Source organism: Talpa occidentalis, unplaced genomic scaffold (assembly GCF_014898055.3).
Source record: "Talpa occidentalis isolate TD23 unplaced genomic scaffold, MPIMG_talOcc4v2.1 talOcc4.14, whole genome shotgun sequence".
Lineage (NCBI taxonomy): Eukaryota > Metazoa > Chordata > Mammalia > Eulipotyphla > Talpidae > Talpa > Talpa occidentalis.
In genome coordinates, this window is record NW_023601433.1 from 25,356,936 (window position 1) to 25,382,288 (window position 25,353).

At 38.8% G+C, this 25,353-nt stretch overlaps 1 protein-coding gene and 1 gene segment (V, D, J or C); both read left to right on the forward strand.

The window, feature by feature from the left end:
* LOC119244464 (ankyrin repeat domain-containing protein 26-like) overlaps nucleotides 1-23,356 on the forward strand; it is an 85,955-nt gene extending 62,599 nt beyond the window's left edge. Inside the window, exons 18-23 of the mRNA XM_054694867.1 lie at nucleotides 5,556-5,772; nucleotides 7,011-7,131; nucleotides 12,469-13,137; nucleotides 15,454-15,665; nucleotides 17,319-17,563; nucleotides 23,318-23,356. Of these exons, the coding sequence (XP_054550842.1) occupies nucleotides 5,556-5,772; nucleotides 7,011-7,131; nucleotides 12,469-13,137; nucleotides 15,454-15,665; nucleotides 17,319-17,532 (1,433 nt within the window). The 3' untranslated portion in view covers nucleotides 17,533-17,563; nucleotides 23,318-23,356. The remainder of the gene's footprint in view (nucleotides 1-5,555; nucleotides 5,773-7,010; nucleotides 7,132-12,468; nucleotides 13,138-15,453; nucleotides 15,666-17,318; nucleotides 17,564-23,317) is intronic.
* Nucleotides 23,154-23,781, forward strand: LOC129145684 (probable non-functional immunoglobulin lambda variable 5-48). The segment is given in 2 exon segments: nucleotides 23,154-23,199; nucleotides 23,318-23,781. Coding segments are annotated over 2 exon segments (480 nt in total).
* Nucleotides 23,782-25,353: the final 1,572 nt, after the last annotated feature.

The following is a 25,353-nucleotide window of genomic DNA, read 5'->3' on the forward strand; positions in this document are numbered from 1 at the left end:
AATTAGTCTTTTTCCTGATCCCTTATGTAGGTTTTCTAAATTATTGCTATGAGTGAGACCATCTGGTATTTTTCTTTTTCTTTGTGGTTATTTTGCTGAGCATGATCCCTTCCAGCTCCATCCATGTTACTGAAAATTGCATGAGTTTACATTTTTGATTGCTGAGTAATATTCCATTGTGTGTATGTACCACAGCTTCTTGATCCAGTCATCTATTTTGGGGGATTTGGATTGTTTCCATAGCTTAGCTATTCTAAATAGTGCTGCTATAAACATAGGGGTGCAGGTGCCCTTTTGAATTAATGTTTCTGTGTCCTTTGGTTAAATACCTTAGTAGTGGAATTGGCGGATCATATGGAAGCTCCATCGTTAGCAGACTGAGGAATGTCCACACAGTTCCCCATAGTGGTTGGACCATTTTGCATACCCACCAGCAGTGGAGGAGTATTCCTTTTTCTCCACATCCTCGCCAACATTTGTTGTGGCTGGTTTTTTAATATGTGCCATTCTCACTGGTGTGAGATGGTATCTCATTGTAGTTTTGATTTGCATTTCCCTGATTACAAGTGATGCTGTATAATTTTTCATATGCCTGTTGGCCATTTGCATTTCCTCTTTGAAGAAGTTTCTTTTTAGCTCTTCTGCCCATGTTTTGACTAGGTTGTTTACTTTGTTTTTGTTGAGTCTCGTCAGTGCTTTGTAGATTTTTCTGATCAGTCCTTTATTTTTAGTGTTGTGTGCAAAAATTTTCTCCCAGTTAGTGGAGTGTCTCATTGTCTTGGTTACGGTCTCTTTTGCTATACAGAAGCTCTTTAATTTGATGTAGTCCCAGCTGTTTATGTTTTCCTTCACTATCACTGCTTTGGGTGATGATTGTTTAAAGATGTTACTGAGGTAAATATCATGTAGTGTTTTGCCTGTATTTCCTTCTATTTATTTTATAGTTTCAGGTCTTATGTCTAGTTCTTTAATCCATTTTGAGTTGGTATGAGGTATTAGTCAAGCTTCATTCTTTTGCATGTAGCGACCCAGTTTTCCCAGCACCATTTATTGAACAAACTTTCTTTGTTCCATTGCATAGTCTTTGCTCCTTTGTCAAAGACTAGTTGACTGTAAATCTGTGGGTTTGTTTCTGAATTTTCTATTTGGTTCCATTGGTCTGTATGTGTGATACCTCCATTCCTTTTTTTTTTTTTTTTTTTTTCAGGAGGCCTTTGGCTATTTGGGGTTTTTGTTGGCTCTATATGAATTTCATCAATATTTGTTCTATTTCTTTGAAGAATGTCATTGAAATTTTTTTTTTTTTTTGGAATAGCATTGAATCTGTAAATTGCTTTTGGCAGGATGGCTATTTTGATAATATCTGCATATTTAATTACTATCCATTTTTGTATGTTGATTTTGAACTTGCTACTTTGCTATATTCATTTATTGTTTCTAAGAACTTTTTGATAGAGTCTTTGGGATTTTCTAAATATAATATATTATTTGTAAGTAGTGATAGTTTCACTTCTTTCCAACTTGAATCCCTTTTGTTTCTTGATTTTGTCAGATAGTTCTGACCAAAACCTCTAGTACTAAGTTAAAAAGAAGGGGCAACAATGGGCATCTTGGTTTGTTCCCAGTTGTAAGGGGAAAGTTATCAGTTTTTCACCATTGAATATAATGTTGGTTGTTAGTTTGTGATACATAGCCTTTATTATATTGAGGTAGATTCCTTCTATCCTCATTTTGGTTAGAGTTACTATCATAAAATGATGCTTGCTTCATGCATTCTATAGCTAGTATTAAGTTCATAAATGTAGAGGATTATTATCCTTCCTATAGATTAACCCTTCTATTAATGAAATTATCTGGTTTGTTGCTGATTATAGTCTGTACTGTGAAAACTAGTTTGTCTGCTATTAGCATAACCACACCAGCTCAGCTTCCTTTTTTTTAGGTATTAGTGTATATATCTTTTTCCATGTTTTTTTTTTTTCTATGTGTTTTATTTCTTTTTTTTTCTTTTTTTTTAATAATAAATTTTATTTTTATATTCCCCATACAATTGCAGCCCCCCATTCTGACCCCAATCCCTCCCCTCCCACCCCCGCCCCCCTAAAAGTGTCTCTGGTTCGTAGTTTTTTGTTGATTTTGCTTTTCACTTTCTTATAGTTATTCGTTTTCCTGGTCCCTTATTTAAGTTTTCTAGATTCCTGCTATGAGTGAGACCATCCGGTATTTTTCTTTTTCTTTTTGGCTTATTTCGCTGAACATGATCCCTTCCAGTGCCATCCATGTTGCTGCAAATTGCATGTGTTTATCTTTTTTGCATGCTGAGTAATATTCCATGGTATATATGTACCACATCTTCTTGATCCAGTCATCTATTTTTGGGCATTTGGGTTGTTTCCAAAGCTTAGCTATTGTAAACAGTGCTGCTATAAACATAGGGGTGCAGGTGTTCTTTGGAATGGATGTTTCTGTCCTTTGGGTAAATACCTAGGAGTGGAATTGCTGGATCATATGGAAGCTCTATGTTTAGTAGGTCCAGAAATCTCCACACAGCTCTCCACAGTGGTTGGACCAGTTTGCACTCCCACCAACAGTGCAGAAGAGTTCCTTTTTCTCCACACCCTCGCCAACATTTGTTGTTGCTAGTTTTTTTAATATGTGCCATTCTCACTGGTGTAAGATGGTATCTCATGGTAGTTTTGATTTGCATTTCCCTGATGACAAGTGATGTTGAACATTTTTTCATATGCCTGTTGGCCATTTGCATTTCCTCTTCAGAGAAGTTTCTTTTTAGCTCTTCTGCCCATTTTTTGACTGGATTCTTTTCTTTGTTGTTGTTAAGTCTCATCAGCTCTTTGCAGATTTTTGTGATCAGTCCTTTATCATTAGTGTTGTGTGCAAAAATGTTCTCCCAGTTGGTGGGGTTTCTCTTTGTTTTTGTTATTGTCTCTTTTGCTGTGCAGAAGCTCTTTAATTTGATGTAGTCCCAGCTGTTTATCTTCGCCTTCACTATCACTGCTTTGGGTGATGTGTCTGTAAAGATGTCTTTGATGTGCAAATCTCGTAGTGTTTCGCCTATATTTCCTTCTATGTATTTTATGGTTTCAGGTCTTATGTCTAGTTCTTTAATCCATTTTGAGTTGATTTTTGTGTATGGTGTGAGGTAGTGGTCAAGCTTCATTCTTTTGCATGTAGCGACCCAGTTTTCCCAGCACCATTTATTGAACAAACTTTCTTTGCTCCAATGCATAGTCTTTGCTCCTTTGTCAAAGATTAGTTGACCATAAATCTGTGGGTTTATTTCTGAATTTTCTATTCGATTCCATTGGTCTGTATGTCTGTTCTTGTTCCAATACCATGCAGTTTTGATGATTATGGCTTTGTAGTAGAGTTTGAAGTCTGGGAGTGTGATGCCTCCATTCCCTTCTTTTTTTTTCAGGAGAGCTTTGGCTATTTGGGGTTTTTTGTGATTCCATATGAATTTCATCAATAATTGTTCTATTTCTTTGAAGAATGACATTGAAATTTTGATTGGAATAGCATTGAATCTGTATATTGCTTTTGAAAGGATGGCCATTTTAATAATGTTTATTCTTCCAATCCATGAGCAGGGGATGTCTTTCCATTTCTTTGTGTCTTCTTCTATTTCTTTTAACAGTGTTTTATAGTTTTCTTTGTATAGGTCCTTTACCTCTTTTGTTAGATTTATTCCCAAATATTTGATTTTTTTTGTTTCAATAAAAAAAGGGATGTTTTTTTTGATTTCTTCTTCTTCAGATTTATTGTTTGTGTATAGGAAGGCTACTGACTTTTGCGTGTTGATTTTGTTCCATGTTTTTAAGAAATGTGTGCCTTTATTTTCAACTTGCATTTCTTGTAGGTGGCATTTAAGTTGGACTTGCTATTTGATTCAGTTTGATCATATGCCATTACATTGAAGTTTTCATATCATTTTCTTTTAATGTAATTGTTAATATATACAGTTAGGTTTAATCTGTTATCATGCTGATTGATTTCTGTTTGCCTCACCAGCTCTTTGTTCCCCTTCTTTTATTTCCTTCTAGAATATCAAGTGATTTGTATGACTTACTTTATTTCCTTATATTAGATAATTAGCTGTAACTCCTTTGTTTCGCTCTTTTAGTGGTGGCTGTAGCATTTATAGCATATGACTAACTTACCACATTCAGGTAATACTATATGATATCATATGTAATATGACAAAATTACAGCAGTTTACTTTTTTCCTGTCCTACACAAATACTACCTGGGACTGTGGAACTATAGTTTTCATTAAGTTTAGAAAGTTTGTGGTCATTTTTTTCAAAATACTTTTTTCCTTTCATTTAAAATTTTCTCACAGTTCACCAAGGTCATCCTTACTAGTCTTTTTTGTGTGTGTGATGTATAATATATGTTTATTCCCAACCAGTATATTTGTCATTTCTGATATTATATTTTCATTTCTACAAGTGCTATTTATTTGGGGAAAAATAGCTTCCATGATTCTACTCTTCTATTATTATTATTATTATTATTTAGTTAAGTGACTTATAAACAGTTTGATCCTTCATGGTCTTGCTCTTTTCATCTATTGGGTGAATGCCTGAAGGCTAATTATTTTCCAATACCAAGGCAAGACCTTTCTTACTGCTCTATTCATTGTCCTGTTAATTATAAATTTTTCCAAACTAGCTAAAGGAAGCACCACTATTCCGGGTGGAGTTTATTCTATTCAGTTTTCTCTTCTCCACGGTCACAGGTGGCTTCTTCATATGACTTCACTGCCAGTTATTCTGTTGAATACTCTAGAAGGCCCCTCTGTAGATCTTCAGGGCTCTTTCTTGATTCTGCTCTTTTCTCTTCAGTGATCTGTCCTGTGATCTCTATCTCTTGGTTTCACCAGACCCTCAATTTCATCACCTCACCTAAGAGTATGCGGTAGACTTCACCTTAGTACCTTCTCCCTGTGTCATGATCTGGAAATTATCTTAAGCTAGTGAGCTGTTGAGGCATTGTCTTTCATTGCTTGATGTTCTTTGTCTTGAAAATCATTATTTTTTTATTGTATTTTTTTTGTCTGTTTTGCTATTGCTTGTTTCAGGTAGGAGGGTAAATTAGTACCTGTTACTTCCTCTTGAGTAGAAGCAGATTGCAATAAAACTTCAGCACATGATGTCCCCTACCTAGAGTGGCTTTCTTTCTCCTTTGTTTCTTGCTCCTCCTTCATTCCTCAGGGCAACAGTCTGTTCCTCCAGGGCCTCTTCCCTGGGCCTAATCAAGATCCGGTATTGTCATGTGAGCAAAGAATTTTGTTTTCTTGTAGTATCTGTATGAATTTAGACTTTACACTAAACTTTACCTGTCCCTTAAGCTAAATAAGAGCCAGTGTTCCCATCTGTTCTATCTTCAGAGTTTAGTGTAATTTTTCCACTTTTTAGTCCTCAGTATGTATCTGTTTAAGGAATGGATGAGTGATTGAGAAAATGCACCACCCTTTATATGCAAAAAAAGTACTTATATATTTGTTTTTCTCTTGTGTTTTCTCCCTGATTCAGTTTTCACTAACGTATCAAAGGTATCAAAATCCCAAGATTTAATTTGTTCACATAAAAGATTATGTGAAATTAATCACTGTGAACTACTTAAGGAAAAATATAGAAAAATAAAAGCTGAGAATTGTGCACTGAAAAAGGAGCTATTAGAAACAAAAGACATAAACTCACAGCTAAAACAGCAAAATTTGAAACTAGAATACTGCTGCTACAATTTGAGGTATTGAGCTTTGTGGTTTTAAAGAGATATTTCAACTATTTCGTTAAAAAATACAAATACATAAGAGAGAAGTTTTGTAATTGCTAACTTGCCTTCTAGGATTTTACAGAGTAGGAACCTTCTTTATTTAGTGCTGTGGAATATGAAATTCTTGGAAATAGTATAGCCAGTTTTTGATAGTGAATACTTTTGCTAATAATTTACTGTATAGTCTTCCAAATCATACTTTTAATGATCATATAGAAGTATACCATATGGAATACTGTATTGTAACTATTGCTGCAAGGATTTCCTTTTGTATTAATCTATATACTGAAGAAAAAAAATCTTCAGTATAGTATTTGGCTGAAGTGCAGCAATGCTGAAATGTCTCTGATCTATATTTCTAAATTGTTCTCACAAGAGTTTATATGAATTTCCATTTCCAACAACACACATGAAATGGCCACTTTTCTGAAGACAGAAGATGTCTTTTAAAATTTATGGTTCATGGGTGATGTGGTGGTGGGAGATTTATGGAGACTACATATGAGCAGGGGAATCAAATATTCTATAAAGATAAACAAAATGCTAAACAGTAAAAAAGCTTAATAAATAAAAATAAAATTACTGCAAACAAAAAAAGTTATGCAGTTTCATTCTTAACCTATGCATGGAATAAAAAGAAAGTGGAAAGTGATTACTGAATAATGTATTCAACAATTCTCTCCTATTATATCAAATTATTTCAAGGTCTGTGCTAAAAGCACATATTACTTTTTATTATACTTAGTGAATATGGGTTGTCTTCTTCCAAAAGGAGTATAGAAATGATTTCTAAAATACCTAGTGATCAACAAGCTCAGTGGAAAGTGTTGCAAAAGAAGAAACACAAAAAGAGTAGGGCAACAGCTAACAGACTCCCTCACCTAGTCTTGGATTATAGTGATCTACAGATGGATGTTGTGTGAAAGAAATCTGAAGATGCTGTCTTACACTGTAAATCATTTGTAGTAATAGCTGTAATATTTTGTGAATTTCAGATTTTGTTCTAGTGTATTTGTAAGCTTATTTAAAAAATAAAAACTTCCCTTTTAAATTTGTAACTAAACTATTCAAAGAGAGTACCAAAAACTATGTGGAGCAAAAAGGTTACCTTAACCCTAACTGTACTGTATCATTTCAAAATTTTTCTCTCTGTGATACTTCCTAGAGTCATAAGTACCTTTCATATGCTGACTTCTTATTGAAACACTTAGGGATCGGCTGCGAAGAGAAGAAGAGCGCTATAGGAGTGGCGCTCAAATGAAGCAGCAGCTGGAGTCCACACTGTCAGCAGTAGCTGTGGAACTGAGAGCTCTAAGAAATGATTTAATGAAGGCAAGTTCCTCCCTGGCAAACTTTTGATATTTCTAACGCTATAATCAAAACTAGTTACAGTATCACATTAATTTGATGTCTATTGTTCAGTTTCAAACATTCCAATCAGACAATGGTCCAGTCAGGCTTGTAGAGGGGGGTGCCTCGAAGGAGATACCAGGCAGAGCAAGAGCCAGCTGGAGTCAGTGTGCAGCCATCCTCTGAAGAGTGAAGGATTCATTGAACCACCTCTGAAGAAGCATTCTGCTCCAAGCTTCAGAAGAAAGAAGGATTCATATTGCTGTTTGAAGAGAAAGCTTTCATCAAACCATTTTCGAAGAAGAAAGATTCTGCTCCCAGACTCTGAAGAGAGAGATGCATCAAGCAGTCCACCTCCATGGGACTCACCAGACCTCTGTAGAATGTAAACCTTGTAGACTTTAGACCTCCACACATCCATAGACCTCCACAGAGACCGCTGCTGCCTCTGCCTCAAGCTGGCTCTTGTTCTGCCTTGTATCCCCTTCAGGGGCCTCCACCGTATAAGCCTGATTAGGCCATTTTCAATCCTGAGCACCTGATTGGACCATTTATCACTAATCAGCTCATTTTCCATTTTTTAATCTGAATAATTAATGAAGTAGACTGGAACTTGATTGGTTGTCTAAATTCCCTCCTGATTGGTCCATTTTGCTCACACCTGATTGGTTCAAGTTTGACTCCTAGAGCCTGAAACTGAAGGGGGAAAAGTCCAGTCTGATCTGCACTCAGGTCAGGTGAGGCTGATGGGCTTGTTGCTTCCAGAGAGGCGTGGCCGGAGCTAGCCTAACTGGGGTCTGGGAGGGGACCATCCATAGGCAGTGGGCTGAGGCCAGCACAAGTTACCCCAACACAGTCACCTTGCCCTGAAACCTTTGGGGGCTGCAAGGATCCAGTTACAAGACTTCAGATTGAAGCAAAGATCCATGGTGGTCTCACAGTCTGCAGAGGTCTTGAAAGTGTTGAAGACTATGGAGGTATCAGTGGTCTCTGCAACATTCTACAGAGAGCTGTGGAGTTCTTTGTGAAGGTCCGTGGAAGCCTTGGTGTCCCGATAAATTTGTCTGTAAAGGGTCGGATGAATGGATTTGCTCAATGCATCAAGTCAGTTGTTGTGCAGGCTTATATCCTCATGAGGGTCCCCACCTTTCAAACCCCACCTGATTGGCCCATTTAGAATCTTCAATGGACTCAAAAAATCCTGGAATGGAACCAGTCAGATTGGTCCATTGAGAGCTTAAACTTGATTGGTCCACCTCAATCCCAGTGTCATATTCAAAAAGTGCAACTATGGCTGCTTGTCCAGACCTGACAAGCAAGCTCATTGGTGTTGGGCTCTGCAGAACCAGCTTTAGTGGGGCTGGAGGTTTGATGAGCTGGCATGCTTCAGTGGGGCTAGGTGTGGTCATGCATGTGGCTCTGCAGAAGAGCGGTTTGATGAGTCTGAGCTGTTGGAGAGCTGGCCACTGCTCAGAGCCTGCCATGATGGCCATGTGCACAGTCTGTAGGCCTCTTTCACCACAGCTCACTCTGGGCCTGGGCAAGCCTCGCTGCCAGAGCCCCAGGACCAGCTGGTGAGGGGTATAGCAAGGACCCACCACTGCCACTGTAGTTGGAGCCTGCCAGGCTGGTGGTTGAGGGAACATGGATGAAGTGTGGAGTGGGGGAAGGGCTACCCCCATGTGGCTGCATGCTGAGGCAGAGAGCCCCCAAACCACCATGCCTTATGGCCTTTAGGTGCCGTGGGGCTCCTCTTGTCAATCCTTCTAATACAGTTTGCTGAGATTTTTATTGGGAATTTTTGCATCTATGTTCATCAGAAGTATTGTCAGAGACAATACTTTGTTTTTGTTTTTGTTTTTTTTTTCTTATAAATTTTATTGTTATATTCCCCATACAATTGCAGCCCCCCCATTCTGACCCCAATCCCTCCCCTCCCGCCCCCGCCCCCCTAAAAGTGTCTCTGGTTCATAGTTTTTTGTTGATTTTGATTTTCACTTTCTTATAGTTATTCATTTTCCTGGTCCCTTATTTAAGTTTTCTAGATTCCTGCTATGAGTGAGACCATCCGGTATTTTTCTTTTTCTTTTTGGCTTATTTCGCTGAGCATGATCCCTTCCAGCGCCATCCATGTTGCTGCAAATTGCATGTGTTTATCTTTTTTGAATGCTGAGTAATATTCCATGGTATATATGTACCACATCTTCTTGATCCAGTCATCTATTTTTGGGCATTTGGGTTTCCAAAGCTTAGCTATTGTAAACAGTGCTGCTATAAACATAGGGGTGCAGGTGTTCTTTGGAATTGATGTTTCTGTGTCCTTTGGGTAAATACCTAGGAGTGGAATTGCTGGATCATATGGAAGCTCTATGTTTAGTAGGTCCAGAAATCTCCACACAGCTCTCCACAGTGGTTGGACTAGTTTGCACTCCCACCAACAGTGCAGAAGAGTTCCTTTTTCTCCACACCCTCGCCAACATTTGTTGTTGCTAGTTTTTTTAATATGTGCCATTCTCACTGGTGTAAGATGGTATCTCATGGTAGTTTTGATTTGCATTTCCCTGATGACAAGTGATGTTGAACATTTTTTCATATGCCTGTTGGCCATTTGCATTTCCTCTTCAGAGAAGTTTCTTTTTAGCTCTTCTGCCCATTTTTTGACTGGATTATTTTCTTTGTTGTTGCTGAGTCTCATCAGCTCTTTGCAGATTTTTGTGATCAGTCCTTTATCATTAGTGTTGGGTGCAAAAATGTTCTCCCAGTTGGTGGGGTTTCTCTTTGTTTTTGTTATTGTCTCTTTTGCTGTGCAGAAGCTCTTTAATTTGATGTAGTCCCAGCTGTTTATCTTTGCCTTCACTATCACTGCTTTGGGTGATGTGTCTGTAAAGATGTCTTTGATGTGCAGATCACATAGTGTTTCGCCTATATTTCCTTCTATATATTTTATGGTTTCAGGTCTTATGTCTAGTTCTTTAATCCATTTTGAGTTGATTTTTGTGTATGGTGTGAGGTAGTGGTCAAGCTTCATTCTTTTGCATGTAGCGACCCAGTTTTCCCAGCACCATTTATTGAACAAACTTTCTTTGCTCCAATGCATAGTCTTTGCTCCTTTGTCAAAGATTAGTTGACCATAAATCTGTGGATTTATTTCTGGATTTTCTATTCGATTCCATTGGTCTGTATGTCTGTTCTTGTTCCAATACCATGCAGTTTTGATGATTATGGCTTTGTAGTATAGTTTGAAGTCTGGGAGTGTAATGCCTCCATTCCCTTCTTTTTTTTTCAGGAGAGCTTTGGCTATTCGGGGTTTTTTGTGATTCCATATGAATTTCATCAATAATTGTTCTATTTCTTTGAAGAATGACATTGAAATTTTGATTGGAATAGCATTGAATCTGTATATTGCTTTTGGAAGGATGGCCATTTTAATAATGTTTATTCTTCCAATCCACGAGCAGGGGATGTCTCTCCATTTCTTTGTGTCTTCTTCTATTTCTTTTAACAGTGTTTTATAGTTTTCTTTGTATAGGTCCTTTATCTCTTTTGTTAGATTTATTCCCAAATATTTGATTTTTTTTGTTTCAATAACAAAAGGGATGGTTTTTTTTATTTCTTCTTCTTCAGATTTATTGTTTGTGTATAGGAAGGCTACTGACTTTTGCATGTTGATTTTGTATCCTGCCACTTTACTGAACTGATTGATGAGTTGAATTAGCTTTTCTGTGGAGTTTTTGGGGTTCTCTATGTATAATATCATATCGTCTGCAAATAGTGATAGTTTGACTTCTTCTTTTCCTATTTGGATTCCTTGGATGTCTTTCTCTTGTCTTATTGCCCTGGCTAGGACTTCCAGTATTATATTGAAAAGCAGTGGTGAGAGTGGACATCCTTGTCTTGTTCCAGATCTTAATGGAATTGCTTTCAGCTTTTCACCATTGAGAATGATGCTGGCTGTTGGCTTGTCATAGATGGCCTTTATGATGTTGAGGTATGTTCCTTGTATCCCAAGAATTTCAAGGGATTTTATCATGAATGGGTGTTGCACTTTGTTGAAAGCTTTCTCAGCATCTATTGATATTATCATATGGTTTTTATATTTCTTTTTGTTGATGTGTTGGATAACGTTGATTAATTTTCGGATGTTAAACCATCCTTGTGCCCCTGGAATGAATCCTACTTGGTCGTGGTGAATTATCTTATGGATACATTGTTGGATTCTGATGGCTAAAATTTTATTGAGGATTTTTGCATCAGTGTTCATTAGGGAGATTGGCCTGTAGTTTTCCTTTTTAGTGTTGTCCTTGTTCGGTTTTGGTATTAGTGTAATGTTGGCTTCATAGAACGTATTTGGTATTGTCCTTTCCTTCTCAATTTTTTGGAAGAGTTTGTGAAGGATAGGCACTAATTCGAGAGACAATACTTTGGATGTAACTTTTCTACTTTTGAGAAAAGTAACTTTTTTTTCCTCTTAAATAGCAACTATGTCCATATAAGGAGTTTTAGAAATGATATGCCATAATATATACTTAGTGACAATTTATCAATAATTATTTTATTACCACAAATTCTGCAGTGGTTTTCTATTTCACATTTATTACTATTTTAAACATTTTGAAGAAGAAATAAAACTAATTGCACCAGGGAATAATCTCATGATTTTTAAAGAGAGCATATAAATTTCACCTTATTTAACTTTAGTGCTTTGAAACAGAAGACTTCCTTTGTATCAAAATATTTACTCCAAGGAAGCTGATGCGGGATGGTACACTAGCACTAGTAGAGTCAGAAGACCTGGGGAAATCCTGTGGTTTGCTTCTATTTTTAACTTCTCCCTTCCTGAATTGACATCTAAATGAGTCCATTCATATGTGTAGCTTAGAACTTCAGGCATACTATCATGCCTGGATTTACCAGTTAACAATAGATTGAATCCTTATAACTGACCTTAAAAATGCTGAAAAAGTACAATGTAATTGGAATCTCAGGGGAGAAGAAAACTTTCAGGAAATTTAATCAGTCCAAAGATATACACTAATCTTTTATGCCTTCTGCATTTGTTGTAATTCATAGCCAGTCTCTTTCCAATTCTGAGATTCTTAGTTTTCTCATGTTTCCTTTTTATTGTCATGGACTCAGTCTTCAGTTAAATTCCTGAACGTTGAAGCAGTTTTGCTAATGTAAATTTTGATGTCCAACTGATTTTTTGTTGGATAGCCTCTATTGATTGCCATCTTTACATTTATAAGCATATCATTTGCTTTTTAATTTCAGAGAAATTGTAATTTCGTTGACTGCTAACAAAATCTATATTTTACTTAGGCTTCTGAGAGTAATGAAAGAGAGAAAGATCCAGTACATAAAAGCCACACTTTGCAGGACGAAATCAGTATGCTAAAACTGGAAATAAATACAATGAAAAATCAAAACCAGGAAAAAGAAAAGACCGTTGAAATTATAAAAGAAATGAATGATTTTCTGCGAAAAAACATACAACAGAGTGAGGAAAGACTTGCAAAAACAATATCCCAACATTGTGAACAACTTATTGTTCTAAAGAGTGAAAATAACTCGCTAAGCACTCAACTGGAACATGAAAAACAAAAATCAGAAACACTGAAAACAGAAGTTGAATCCTGCCATGGTAGACTGGATGCTGCTGTACAAGATCTTGGTCAGAGTCACAAGTCCGAGAGAGACCTAGAACGTCATTTCCAAGAGACAAGAGAGGAGAAGCTGCGTTTAGAGGAGACATTATCTCAACTACAGAGGGAAAACATGTTGCTTCAACAGCAACTGAATGAGGCTCGCAACAAAGCTGACAATGAAGAGGAGACAGTAATGAATATGCGAGGCCAGTTTCAGGACACTATAAGAAGGCTTCGAACTGAAAATGAGAAACAAAAAGAAACAAATGACAAGTTAATTGATGAATGTAATCTTTTAAAAAAAAGAATATATAAGTATGAAAAGAAGAAAGCAGCAAGAGAAGTAAGTATTCTCTCCAGAAAGTTATTTTTCAAGCTTCCTGAAGGAAAACTCAAAGTAATAATTGGTTAGGGCTAAAGATTGAATCTAGTGAATGTGAGAAATATATAGACTCTAATCATATTTGCTTTGTCAGCTTAGAACCATCTATTGTGTCCAGTAAATAAAAATTAGGCCTGAGAGGTGCATTACACTATGTAAAGATGTAGAGTCACCTATGAAATTTTATTTTATTTTATTTACTTTTTTTTATTTTTTTATAGAGGCATGTTTTATTTATTTGTTTGTTTTGTTTATACATGCACTGGGTACAGTCAGAAGCGCGGGAGGGTGAGAGAATTCACCAGAGCCAGAGCGGGGAGCAGAGCAGGCAGAAGGACCGAAGTACACTGCTGAGGGGAGCAGCGGGTGGCAGGAGAGGTCTGCGCGCCATGTGGGACCCTCCTCTGATGGCCGGGGAGCAGCCAGGGATCGAACCGGCGCTGCAGAGGCCGGGGACAGCTTCACAACCCAGCGCTCAACCGCTGCGCCACCGGGGAGGCCCACCTATGAAATTTTAAAAGGGCAAATAATAAGTTATCAATAGGTACAGACTGATATTAATAACTTAGTCATACTGCTAAAATAAAAATATGAATCTTTATAACCCCAATTTTGTTCTATGATGAGGCAGCTAGGTAAAAGTGCTCATACCTAAAATGAATATTTTGGATTTAATAGTCAAGTAAGTGTATTACCTTGACAGTCAACTCCACATTTTACAGATGAACTGAAATGTAAAGACTGCATCTCATAGAACTTTTCTTTCAGGAGACTTTACTAATTTTTTTTTTTTTTTTTTTTTTAGTTATTTTAGATAACAGTAGATGTAGCTTTATTTTTACTCATGTCAGTTTGAATTGAATTTGAAAAATTTTGGTCTCCAATTATGTGTTCTAAAGACCTGCTCAGCACTTTAAAGGCATCTATTTTTCATGAAATTATAATTTGAGACAAATGTGGTTTCAGCAAAATTCTGATTTAATCTTCTTACTGTGATTTATACTTTGAACATTTTTATAAATAATTTTCTCACAATTCTCATTTCAAGGCTCAATTATTATCATTTGGACCTAGATTACCCAACACTAACAGAATTGGGTATCTCTGTGATGTGTTACTTTGGCCTTAGACCCCCATTTTCGGACAAATGAGGGGTGGCAGGATGCATGTGTAGCGGGCAGGGATTGAGGAGGGAAAATTTGTAAGGGTTGAGGTCAGGAAGGTAGGTGGAGGCAGAGTCCTTAGGGTCTTGAAGGCCATTGGAATGACTTCACTTTTATTCTGAGACAGAAGGATTTGAGCCGAGAATTGAAGTTAATGTAAGGATCTAATACAGAGAGGGAAAATGTTCCCCAGTGTGGAATTTGCCACCACTAGTCTCTCCTCCATCTCCACTTCCCTTTGAGACTTTCAGGGGATTGTCAAGTTTTGCAAATTGGTCAGGGAAGAATAGTTAAGGGGTTGAATCTGTTGTCTAAGCTACATAGCAGTTTAGGCAAGAGGATAACAACTTCTCTTTCTTCAGCTGAATTCAGTAAACCAGAAGTTGTATGATAAAGAAGGTCAATGGATGATATTTTTCAAAGCACACATGTTAGCATTATATATTATTAACATAATAATGTGATATTGATTGATATAAAATCAGGAACAGAAATATATTATTTAGGTAGCTGTGAGAAAATAGCATGATTTAAAAGTAGTACCATGCTCTTAAACTATTCTTAATTTATATTGTTCAATTACCTACTTTTAAAATGGATTTTCTTATTCTTTGGACTATCAGATTACATGAGTACAGCATTGGAATGATTCAATTTTATTTTTATAATTCACAATAAATTTAGTTGATATTGATAGTTTTAAACTAACTTTCTCACATTTGAATTTTTTTTTTTAAATTTTAAATTTTTAAATTTATTTTTGCTTAGAAGAACTGGAGTGTAGGCCAGAGGTGCAGTTGGACGGGGCGGGGGAGGGGGTGTTTGTTTAAAGGACATTCATCAGACACAGAGTTGGGAGCAGAACAGGTGGATTTACTGACATACATTGCTAAGGGAAACAGCAGGTGAGACAGGAGAGGCATGTTGGGGCACGTGTGGGTTATCTTCCTGGCCAGGGATCGAACTCAGGTCACAGTGATAGCACTGAGACTTAACCCCTAGGCCACCAGGGAGACCCTTCATGGTTGAAATTGCTCTCTGAATCACTGCCTCAGAAAGATACCTGTTCAATTATCCAGATTATAAGCATTAACATTATTTTAATTTTCTATAGGCACAAGTAACACCTCAAGACAATTTGAAACTGTTCAGAGGTACTCAGACTACTTCAATAAGTCAAATGGAAGTCAGATATAAAAATTTGGAAACTGAAAATTGCAGACTGCAAACTGATTTAGAGTCACAGAGAATAAAATCGGGAAAATACATGCAACTCTACCTAGAAGAATCAAAGATGAGACAATCATTGCAAAATAACGTAAACACGTAAGCTGAAAAAACAGGAATCATAGAAAATAAACTTAGTTCATTTATTTACCTCTAAAACATAATGGTTATAGATCCAGGTTCATGTAATTAGTAACAAGTCATTATTTAGGAAATAATGTTAATAAGGGAATATATATTTTTTTAAGATTCATTTTTTATTTATGCATACAAGAGTTGGGGCACAGGACAGCAATATGGGGGGTGAGAGAGTCCACCAGAGACAGAGTGGGGTACAGAACAGGCAGAACAATTGAAATACACTGCTGAGGGGAGCAGGGGGCTAGTCAGGAGAGGTCTGCTGTGCCATGTGGGTTTCTCCCTGGCCAGCCGGGGATCAAACTCATGCCTCAGAGGCTGTGGGTTGCTTCACAGTGCGATGCCCAACCTCTTGCTCCACCAGGGAGGCCCAGTGAATATATCTTTAAAATGTTATTCCAGGACAGTTTGAATCTCCTCTCTTTTTTTTTTTTTTTTTTTAAAGATTGATTGATTGATTGATTGATTGATACAAGCACTGGGTACAGTCAGAAGCGGGAGTGTGAGAGAATTCACCAGAGCCAGAGGGGAGAGCAGAGCAGGCAGACTGATGAAGTACACTGCTGAGGGGAGCAGTGGGCGGCAGAAGTGGTCTGCGCACCATGTGGGACCCTCGCTCAGCAGCTAGGGATTGAACCAGCGGGCAGCTTCGCAACCCAGTGCTCAACTGCTGCACCACCGGGGAGGCCCTGAATCTCCTCTCTTTTGTTGATTTTACATGACTTAATTTTTAGCCCTAAATAATTTCATCTAGTTAACCTGATTACTAGATTTTTAGATAAGAATATTTGAAACTTTATAACTTAGTGTTATTGTTATAAAAATTGCTTGTCATAATTCTCCCAGTAGAAATATTAATGAGTTTATTTTTTTGAAGATTACAATTTCAATTCAAGTGGTCTTCAAGTATCACTACACTTAGCACAGTTTGGCTACTGGTGAATTAATTTTCTTCACATGGTCTTTGACACAATCGCTGGAGGGCACCCTGAAACAAACTATCCTTCACAGTTTTAGATTTTCTGCTCTCCAGAAAGGCCTACAAGTGAAATGAGGAAAGCTGCAGGAGGTGAAGGGTAGTATCATTCGCAGACTGACTACGAATAAATATTGGGTTCTGCTTCTGCTTGAGGAGGTGTGTGGAAGCCCACATGGGTAGATCTCAACCCCAGTGCATTTGTAAGAGTATTAGGGGCTTTCTTTTCCCTGGAGCTGTTTAGTTCTCTTTAGTCACCCACCAGGCAACTCTCCTGTTCTCCCCTAGAAGTTGTTGTTCTAAGTTAATCTTCAGTGCCAAAGGTTTAACTGTCAGAGGTACTGAGTGAAATGTGTAAGGATAGTGAAAGGAAATGCTTGACATTATCCCTGAAGCCGCCTCCATCACTGCCCACCCTCCCTGCTTTGAATTACTTATTAGGAACCTTCCCAGAAACATGGGCTTCTTTACCACAATTTTAAACCCCTAATTATAAACAGTAGGTATGCGCCAACACATTTTGAGTGTTAAAACATTGTTTTATGGGAAATTCATGTTATGGCAACATTTGTTTTTAAAGTGCAAATTATTTAGGCCAAAATGAAATATTAAGGATTTGGGTTTGGCAATCTTCGCAGGACCATTGAGCAGCTAAGAGAAGTCAATACCGAACGTCTTGTGGAGGAAACACATCCCGAACATGTATTCAACGCTCCTCCTCTGAGGCCATGCCTACCGCTATCTTCTGCAACAAGTCCACTCAATAGTCCTAATAATCATTTCATGCTTGATAGTTATCTTAGGACAAGGCAGAATTCAACAACTTTTCCTACCTTCAACCCATGGCCTTAAAATGAAAGCATAGACACTTAACTATGACAAGGTTAGTTATATTACCTTTTTTTTTTTTAAGATTTATTTATTTATTTATACAAGCACTGAGTAGAGTCAGAAGCATGGGAGGGTGAGAGAATTCACCAAAGCCAGAGCAGGGAACAGAACAGGCAGACTGACGAAATACACTGCTGAGGGGAACAGCAGGTGCGACAGGAGAGGTCTGTCGCGACATATGGGACCCTCGCTGGCAGCCAGGGATCAAACCAGTGCTGCAGAGGCTGTGGGCAGCTTCGTAGCCCAGGGCTCAACCTCTGTGCCACCAGGGAGGCCCTATATTACTTTTTGACAAATTTTATATCACCTTGGGTTTCAAATTTCTGGTGCAATATTCATTTATACTTTGACAAAATTCTTAGTCGTTCAACTAACTTATTTATACACGCTAAGTAAATGTCAGTTACTTGTCCTAATAAAGTAGACAGAAAATTTAAAATTGTAAGTGCCTGGCTCTTGCATTTTCAGAATCACTGATGTTATTGAATTAGATGTAACTAAATCAACACATTTAAAATTTCTTGAAAATCTGGGTTTAATCATATTTTAGAAATTAAATATTATTGCTTGATAACCAGAAGTATACTTTGAGATACTTTGGCTTACTTTATGATTGATTTCAGTTTGACCGTGGTTCATAAGAATTTTAAAGTTTCTCTGTACATTACCTGCCTCATTTTTCCACCATGTGCTAAGTTTATGACTGACATCCAAACGGATGTTTATCATTTACAGTAACTCCTCTTTATGAATTAAGCATAAATTAATTACTAAAAATTAATTTCTATTGTCACTGTCTTACATAAGAGTATCCTTAACTACAATTTTATCTTTTAACATTTTTATCTCTTTTTATAAAATATGGACCACTTTCCAAAGAGTCCAAACAAACAAATATTTAAATGTTTAAAATCCAGTTAACTTATGTTTCTATAACTTGCAATCACTGAATGACCACTAAGAGAACAAGGTAAAAGTATCTTTTAATACCAGCTAGTTTTATTGGCTCTCATTGTTATTAAAATTTCTACTTCAATCAATGCACATTAATTTATGGTTTTGATGGTGTTTTCATGTTCTTCTTAATGCACGTAAAAGCAACAACGGCTCATTTTAAAAGAAGTCTCACATGATTTTTTGCATTTGGGTTCTTGTCATAATAAATCATGGAACAGTAAAGCTAAGAATTCTTAGACAGCTTTCTAGCCAAATGGGTGTTAAACTTCAAAGTTGTGAAATTGTATTATTTGATGTAGAAAGAAAATGAAAGTCAAATATGGCTTTAAATTGTTAAATCTTCTTTTTCTCATGAAAATTAAAAAAAAAAACCAGATAATGTATCATTTTATAAGGTGGAGTATATATGCAGAAGCAATGTTAGAGAAGATTTTTGAGGAAATTTCTTCCTTTGCCTGTTTTGGGGAAAAAAGTTGTTTTTAATATTTTTAGATAAGTGAAAAAGCAGTTTATTTTAAGTTTAATGTTGTGGCTCAAGTCCATGGTCCTCTTGTGGGGCACTGGTTTGCCCAATTATGCTAGTCTTAGTAAGAGAGATCAAAAATCACTACTCTATCAAGATACAGAAAGACATGTCTCCATAATGACTTCAAATGCCTCAAAAAAGTTGTCTAAGAGTGGCTTTGGAAGAGTTCTTTGTATACCTGAATATCAATCCCTTGTCAGTTGCATGCTGTGTGGATATTTTATCCATTCTGTGGGATGTCTTTTTCCTCTACTAATATGTTCTTTTGCTATGTGAAAGGTTTTTAATTTGATGTCATCTCATCTGTTTATTTGGTTTTTATTTCCCTTGCCTTAAGGGTTTAGTCTCCAAAGACATCTATGTTAGTGATGCCTTGAAACCTATCAACAATGCTCACCTCTATATTATTTTATTGCTCATCCTTTATGAACTTATCATTGTACTTGGAGTTAGAGAGTGGGTCTAAGGTCTTTCTTCCCCACGTGTCTGTCTGATTTTCCTGCCCCACTTGTTAAAGAGATGTCCTTTTCCCCATTGCATGGTTGTGGTGTTTTTGTCATAAATTGGGAATTGATATATGTGTAGCTGGATTGCCACGCCTCTGATTCCGTTCCATAGCTTTGTGTCTGCTTTTATTCCTATACACTATTGTGTTAATTACTAAATCATAGTGTTTAAAATCAGGTAACGTGCCTCCATGTTTCTTCTTTCGTCAGGATTGCTTTAGCTCTATTTATTTCTGGCTCCACCCTTCCTTCACTTCTTTTGTCCCTGTGGAAATAGCAACCTGCCACAGAAACTTTTCTCAGAAAAGATGGGCTTCATCAGCTTCTTGTGTTTCTAGTAATAAGGTCCAAAACAAAACAAAAACCTCTACTCATCGACTAGTCCTCGGTCCAGCAATAGCTGTCACTTGATAGGTGACATTTAAATCTACACTCATTTAGTTTGTCATGGGTTTATCTTTTGCCCCCAGGGGAAGTTCCAGCATCCTCAGCATGGAATAAAAGCAGCCAAATAAATTTGGATCCTGCCAACTTACATATCCTTAGCTCCCACTACTTCCTTTGCTGCCCCTTTACTTTAGCATCTGACCGACCGAGACTATGTATAAAGCCACAGTGCATTACCTTCTCTGCAGCTCTTTGGCTCCGCATCTCTTCTCTGTCTGGCATATCCTTCCCTTGCCCTTCAAGTATCAGTTTAAATATCACCTCCACCAAAAAGCTGGCAAATAGTGACACAAAACCATGAAGTTCCTTTTGTGTTCCAGTAGCACCCTGTTCATACCTGTCATGCTGCATACATGATCATTGAGGAGCGGACCGTGCCATCTCTGTATTGTCATTCCAGTGGTTGTCACAGTACCTTAGCACATGCTTGCTGAATAAATGAGAAATGAGAAAATCGGAAGCTCTGATACTTAGCCACAATAACCATTGATTCAATGTGCAATAGACAAATTGTATTTGCTGTCTTTCATTTTGGAATGTAGTGGCACATAAATAATGTTTCATTTGAATACTGATGAAGGGCTCCACTTTTTTTTTTTCTTTTTACCAGATTATCTTAGTCATCGACAAAGTTTTTTTTTTTTTTTTTTTTAAGATTTATTTATGCATTCACGAACTGGGGTACAGGCCAGAGGTTTGGGTAGTAGGAGGATTCACCAGAGAGAGAGTGGGGAACAGAACAGGCAACAGGAAGTTTGACTGAAACACACTGCTGAGGGGAGCAGCGGACGAGTCAGGAGAGGTCTGCTGTGCCATGTGGGTAGCTCCCTGGCCGGGATTCAAACTCGTGCTGCAGTAGCTGCGGATAGCTTCATAGGTTGCGTCTTAACTCCTTGTGCCAACCAGGGAAGCCCTGACAAAGTATTTTCGATAAAGAATGTAATTCTTCGTTTTTTTCCTGGCTGCTGCTGAAGTTGAATCTGGATCATATTGAGCTTCTGTAGGAATTTACAGATGCATCCATGAAATCAAGATGCACTTTTGAAGCATCCCAACAAAATGTAGAGATTTTGAAGAAAAAGTACATGACCTGAATGATAAAATAATACAACTTGACTTACTGGGCTATTTACATTACATTTTAATTGTTTCCTATACTTGTGTAAATTTTTATTAGAGGACAATATTTTTATATCATTCTCATTTAAGTTTAGATAGTACTTTACATTTTGTTTCTTGGCATCTAACTAAACTCTAAGTTGATTTAGTGAATGAAAATTAGCACTATGAGTTTTACACATAACAAATTGCCCAAATACCAACTGTTCCAACAGCACTCAAACAACTCAGCTGTGATTCATCTCTTAGTAGTGTTTTTATATTTTGAATGTTTATAACATAATTTTGACACCCAGCTGCTGTGACTATTGTCAGGATGTGGATGTTTTACAGTTGTTATGCCATCAAACTTATTATATATAGTTGTAATGTAAACATGGATTCCTAGATCTCCCTCATGGTAAAGTAGAATTTGCTTTTCTCATGTTCTTGTTATTTTTTACTTTAGGTTTACTTTTTTGGAAACAGTCTTAAAATTAAAGTTCCAAGTTGTTGTAGAAAAATATTTTTTTGACCCTGAACCATTTGAGAGTAAATTGCTAACATGTTATCTCCCCAATCATTTAGTGTATATTTCCTACAACTCAGTTCATTCTGTATAACTACATGTAGCCTTTCCTATAAGAAAATTAACACTAGTAATTCTGTTATTTAATCCTCATATTCATTTCAAGTTTTGTTCATCCATAGTATCTTTCATAGCAAAAACAAAAACACCCTGTCCATATCCATAAATTGCCTTTAGTTGTCATGTCTCTTAGTCTCCTTCAACTGGGAACAGTTCTTCAGTCTTCCCTTGACTTTCTTGGCCTTAAATCTTTAAAGAGTAAATTCTAGTAATGTAGAACATACCTCAGTATGGATTCTTATGTGTCTTTATGGTGAGATTCAGATAATACATTTTTAACAAGAGTATTAAAGAAGTATTGCAGCCCATCATAGGACCGACAATTTTTGTATGTCACCCAATGGTGATGTCAGCATTGGTCAGTGAAGGTAGTATCTGCTGAGATTCTCCTCTATAATGCCACTTTATAATTTAAATAGTATTTCATGGGGAAGTACTTTGAGACAATGTAAATAGCTCTGCCCTTCATCATACATTTTGTTTTTTTGAATCTTAAAAATATTTTATTGTGATTTTTTAAAAGTACATCAGCACGAGTCAAAAGTTCAATTGCCATTTACTCATGAAAATAACCTTTAATTTCCTCAATTAAGATGGAATGTGTTTTTCCACCACAGACATGAGAGGATTCAGAAAAGCCTGAAAATCACTTACTCTACACATGACATTTGATATATTTGCCGAATTATGCACTGTATCCCATGGAGTTTATTCTTGGAAATCCCCACTCTGTGCTACCTACCTGAGCATCCTCTAATGCCCTTCACAGCTTCATTGACCATCCTCTGTGATACCTGACTTTTTGCACTTTGGGATGAATAATCTTGTATACTGTAACAGAAGAGTTGTAGTGTACATGCTTGTAGCTCCATGTGCAGGACTCTGGAAGCAGAGCCCACAGTAATTAGTACATTATTCTGCAACTACAGCACTTGGGGATCAGAGCTGGGTGTGTGACTAGAGTCAGTGACTTGGTGACTGCAGACCCCAGCTGGCCTCAGGCCATGAGGAGTGTGTGCCTGTGACCAGCAGGTGAGGCTGCTGGACTATTGTGAAGGTTCCACACAACTGTAGAGTGAGGGCCATTCACTCAGAGAAGACTGGTCCTGGTGGCTGTGCTTGGGTTTCCTGATGGGACTCACCCACGGTGACCTGTCTGGCCTGGGGTAGTCCAGGTACAATTGGTTTCCCCAAGGACTTCCTCAAGAGGAGAAGCAAATATGCTTCCTTCTCAATGTGAAGTGTGAGCTGAGCTCCAGCACCAGGACTCAGGGAGGGGCTGGGCAGGCCCAGCTTGAAACACATTTGCATGCACAGCCCCTCCTGTGGCCCAGGGTTGGGAGAAAAGGAGGCCTGGGGCAGCCCAGCCCCACGTGGGGCCCAGGGGTCTGTGAGCACCATGGCCTGGACTCCTCTGCTGCTCCTACTCCTCTTTCAATGCACAGGTGGGGACAGGCCTCAGACACCCAGGTGTCCCTAATCTGAATCAATTTCTTGTACTTCTACTACACCAGCAGCTGCACCTTGTTTGTCCAGTTCATTCTGATGTGTCTGTGTCTGCAGGTTCCCTCTCCCAGCCTGTGCTGACTCAGCCGCCCGCCCTCTCTGCTTCTCCTGGAGCCACAGCCAGACTCACCTGCACCCTGAGCAGTGGATTCAGTGTTGGCAGCTATACCATACACTGGTACCAGCAGAAGCCAGGGAGCCCTCTCCGGTACCTCCTGTACTACTACTCAGACTCAGATAAACACCAGGGCCCCGGGGTCCCCAGCCGCTTCTCTGGAGCCAAAGACGCCTCCGCCAATGCAGGCCTCCTGCTCATCTCTGGGCCGCAGCCTGAGGACGAGGCCGACTACTACTGTCAGATCAAGCACAGCGGTGCTTCTCCCTGTGACCCACACAGATGGGGAAGTGGGACAGAAACCTCAGCCTGCTCAGGGACCAAGTCCTCGACCCTCTCCAGTTTCAAATTACCTCAACACACTCATTGTACTTAGAGGAGCTTCCAGGCCCCAGTGTCTGTCCTGCCAGTTTCTCTTCAGTGTGTCTGAACTCTCAGGAAACACAAAAACAACAGTGCCGTGATGATACAGAAATCTTGCCTCGTTCAGTGTTTAAAAATTCTGAATAAAATGATCTGGGCTTTTTGTTTGTTTTGTTTTGTCTTTTTTACTCTTCTTTTAAATAGGCCTCTGCCTTTCTGAGCTTTGGTCGAGCCCAGGACCACGGCAGGTGGAGCGTCCCCACAGCATGGACGCTGCTGCCCAGCGCTCAGAGCAGAGCCCCTCCTCCCCCCAGCTCAGTGCTCAGAGCTGCCTGTACATTGTCCCAGCGTGAGTCATGAGGCAGGAGCTGTGGGGTGAGACCCCTGACAGGGAGGAACCCCAGCCCAGAGCTAATCACCCCCCCACAGGCACCTGACCTTCAGTGTGAAGTCAGGAAGGGGCTAGACCTGGGGACAGGGGTGAGCCCCTGGGCTGAGGCTACAAATACTATGGGCGATGGTCAGGCCCTCACCCTCTCCTGTGGTCTTCAGGACTCACTCCCTCTCACGTGAGGGTTTGGAGGAAAGTGAGTGTGTTCTTGCTGGTCTTTCCATCCCCAAGAGTCTTGTCTCCAGGAGGAGAGTTCCCAGAGACCAGACCCTCTAAGCAAAACCTCATCTTCCTGTTCCTGATCATCCCACTCACTGGCTCGCTGCTCCTGCCACTCTCAACCAATCTCTTTAGCATGATAATGAAAGTACTAATTTTGCTGCAAATAATCTGTTCATGCATCCTTGAGTATGGGCATATTAAATGTGCTAATTTAACTATTTTCTCCATTTAATTTAACTGGTGTCACAGGAGTTGTAGTGAACCTCAGAGCAAGGGCTGCTGCCTATTTTAGGAAGCACCATTATATGTCTCAGCCCCATAATCCCCTTTCCTAAGCCCTCTCAGGACAGCACCTCCACAGCAGCAACATTCCCCCAGGATGGAAATTTCTTCCTCACACAGAGGGAAATACTGGTGGACCACAGGCCTGGTTGTGGGTCAGGGGCAGGAGGAAGGCGGCTGTGTGATCAAACACCCCCCAACCCCCCCACAGTGCTTCCTGAGATCTGAAGGCCCGCGGCTGTGGGTCCTGTGCCTTGGGAAAAAAGTAAGAAAATGGACAGATTTTTCTTATTCCTGAAAATATGAACTTCTGATTCTGGTAACAGAGGTGCTGTCCTCTCACATGAGTCCTCACTACCTACAACACATCCTGCTCCAAGGTTAGTGTCTTCAAGACTCTCGTCCTTTACTCCAGCACCCAGGACAAGGGAGGGCCTAGGAGCTAGTCAGCTTCCTGGGAGGATTTCATGGCGCAAACAGCTCAGGGTGTGGAGAGAGCAGAGTGGGTCAGGGGCCCCTCAGCCTCGTCAGGTCACACAGACACACACACACACACACACACACACACACACACACCCCATTCTCTTCTTTCTCAGCATACATTGTCATGGGCAGAGGAGTCTGGGAGTTGCCTCTGTGCCTCCAGAAATCAGGGCTCCTCCTCTGCCCCCAGAGAGGTCCTCAGTGTCAGGATGTTCAGGAAGCTGACTTTCCCTCTGC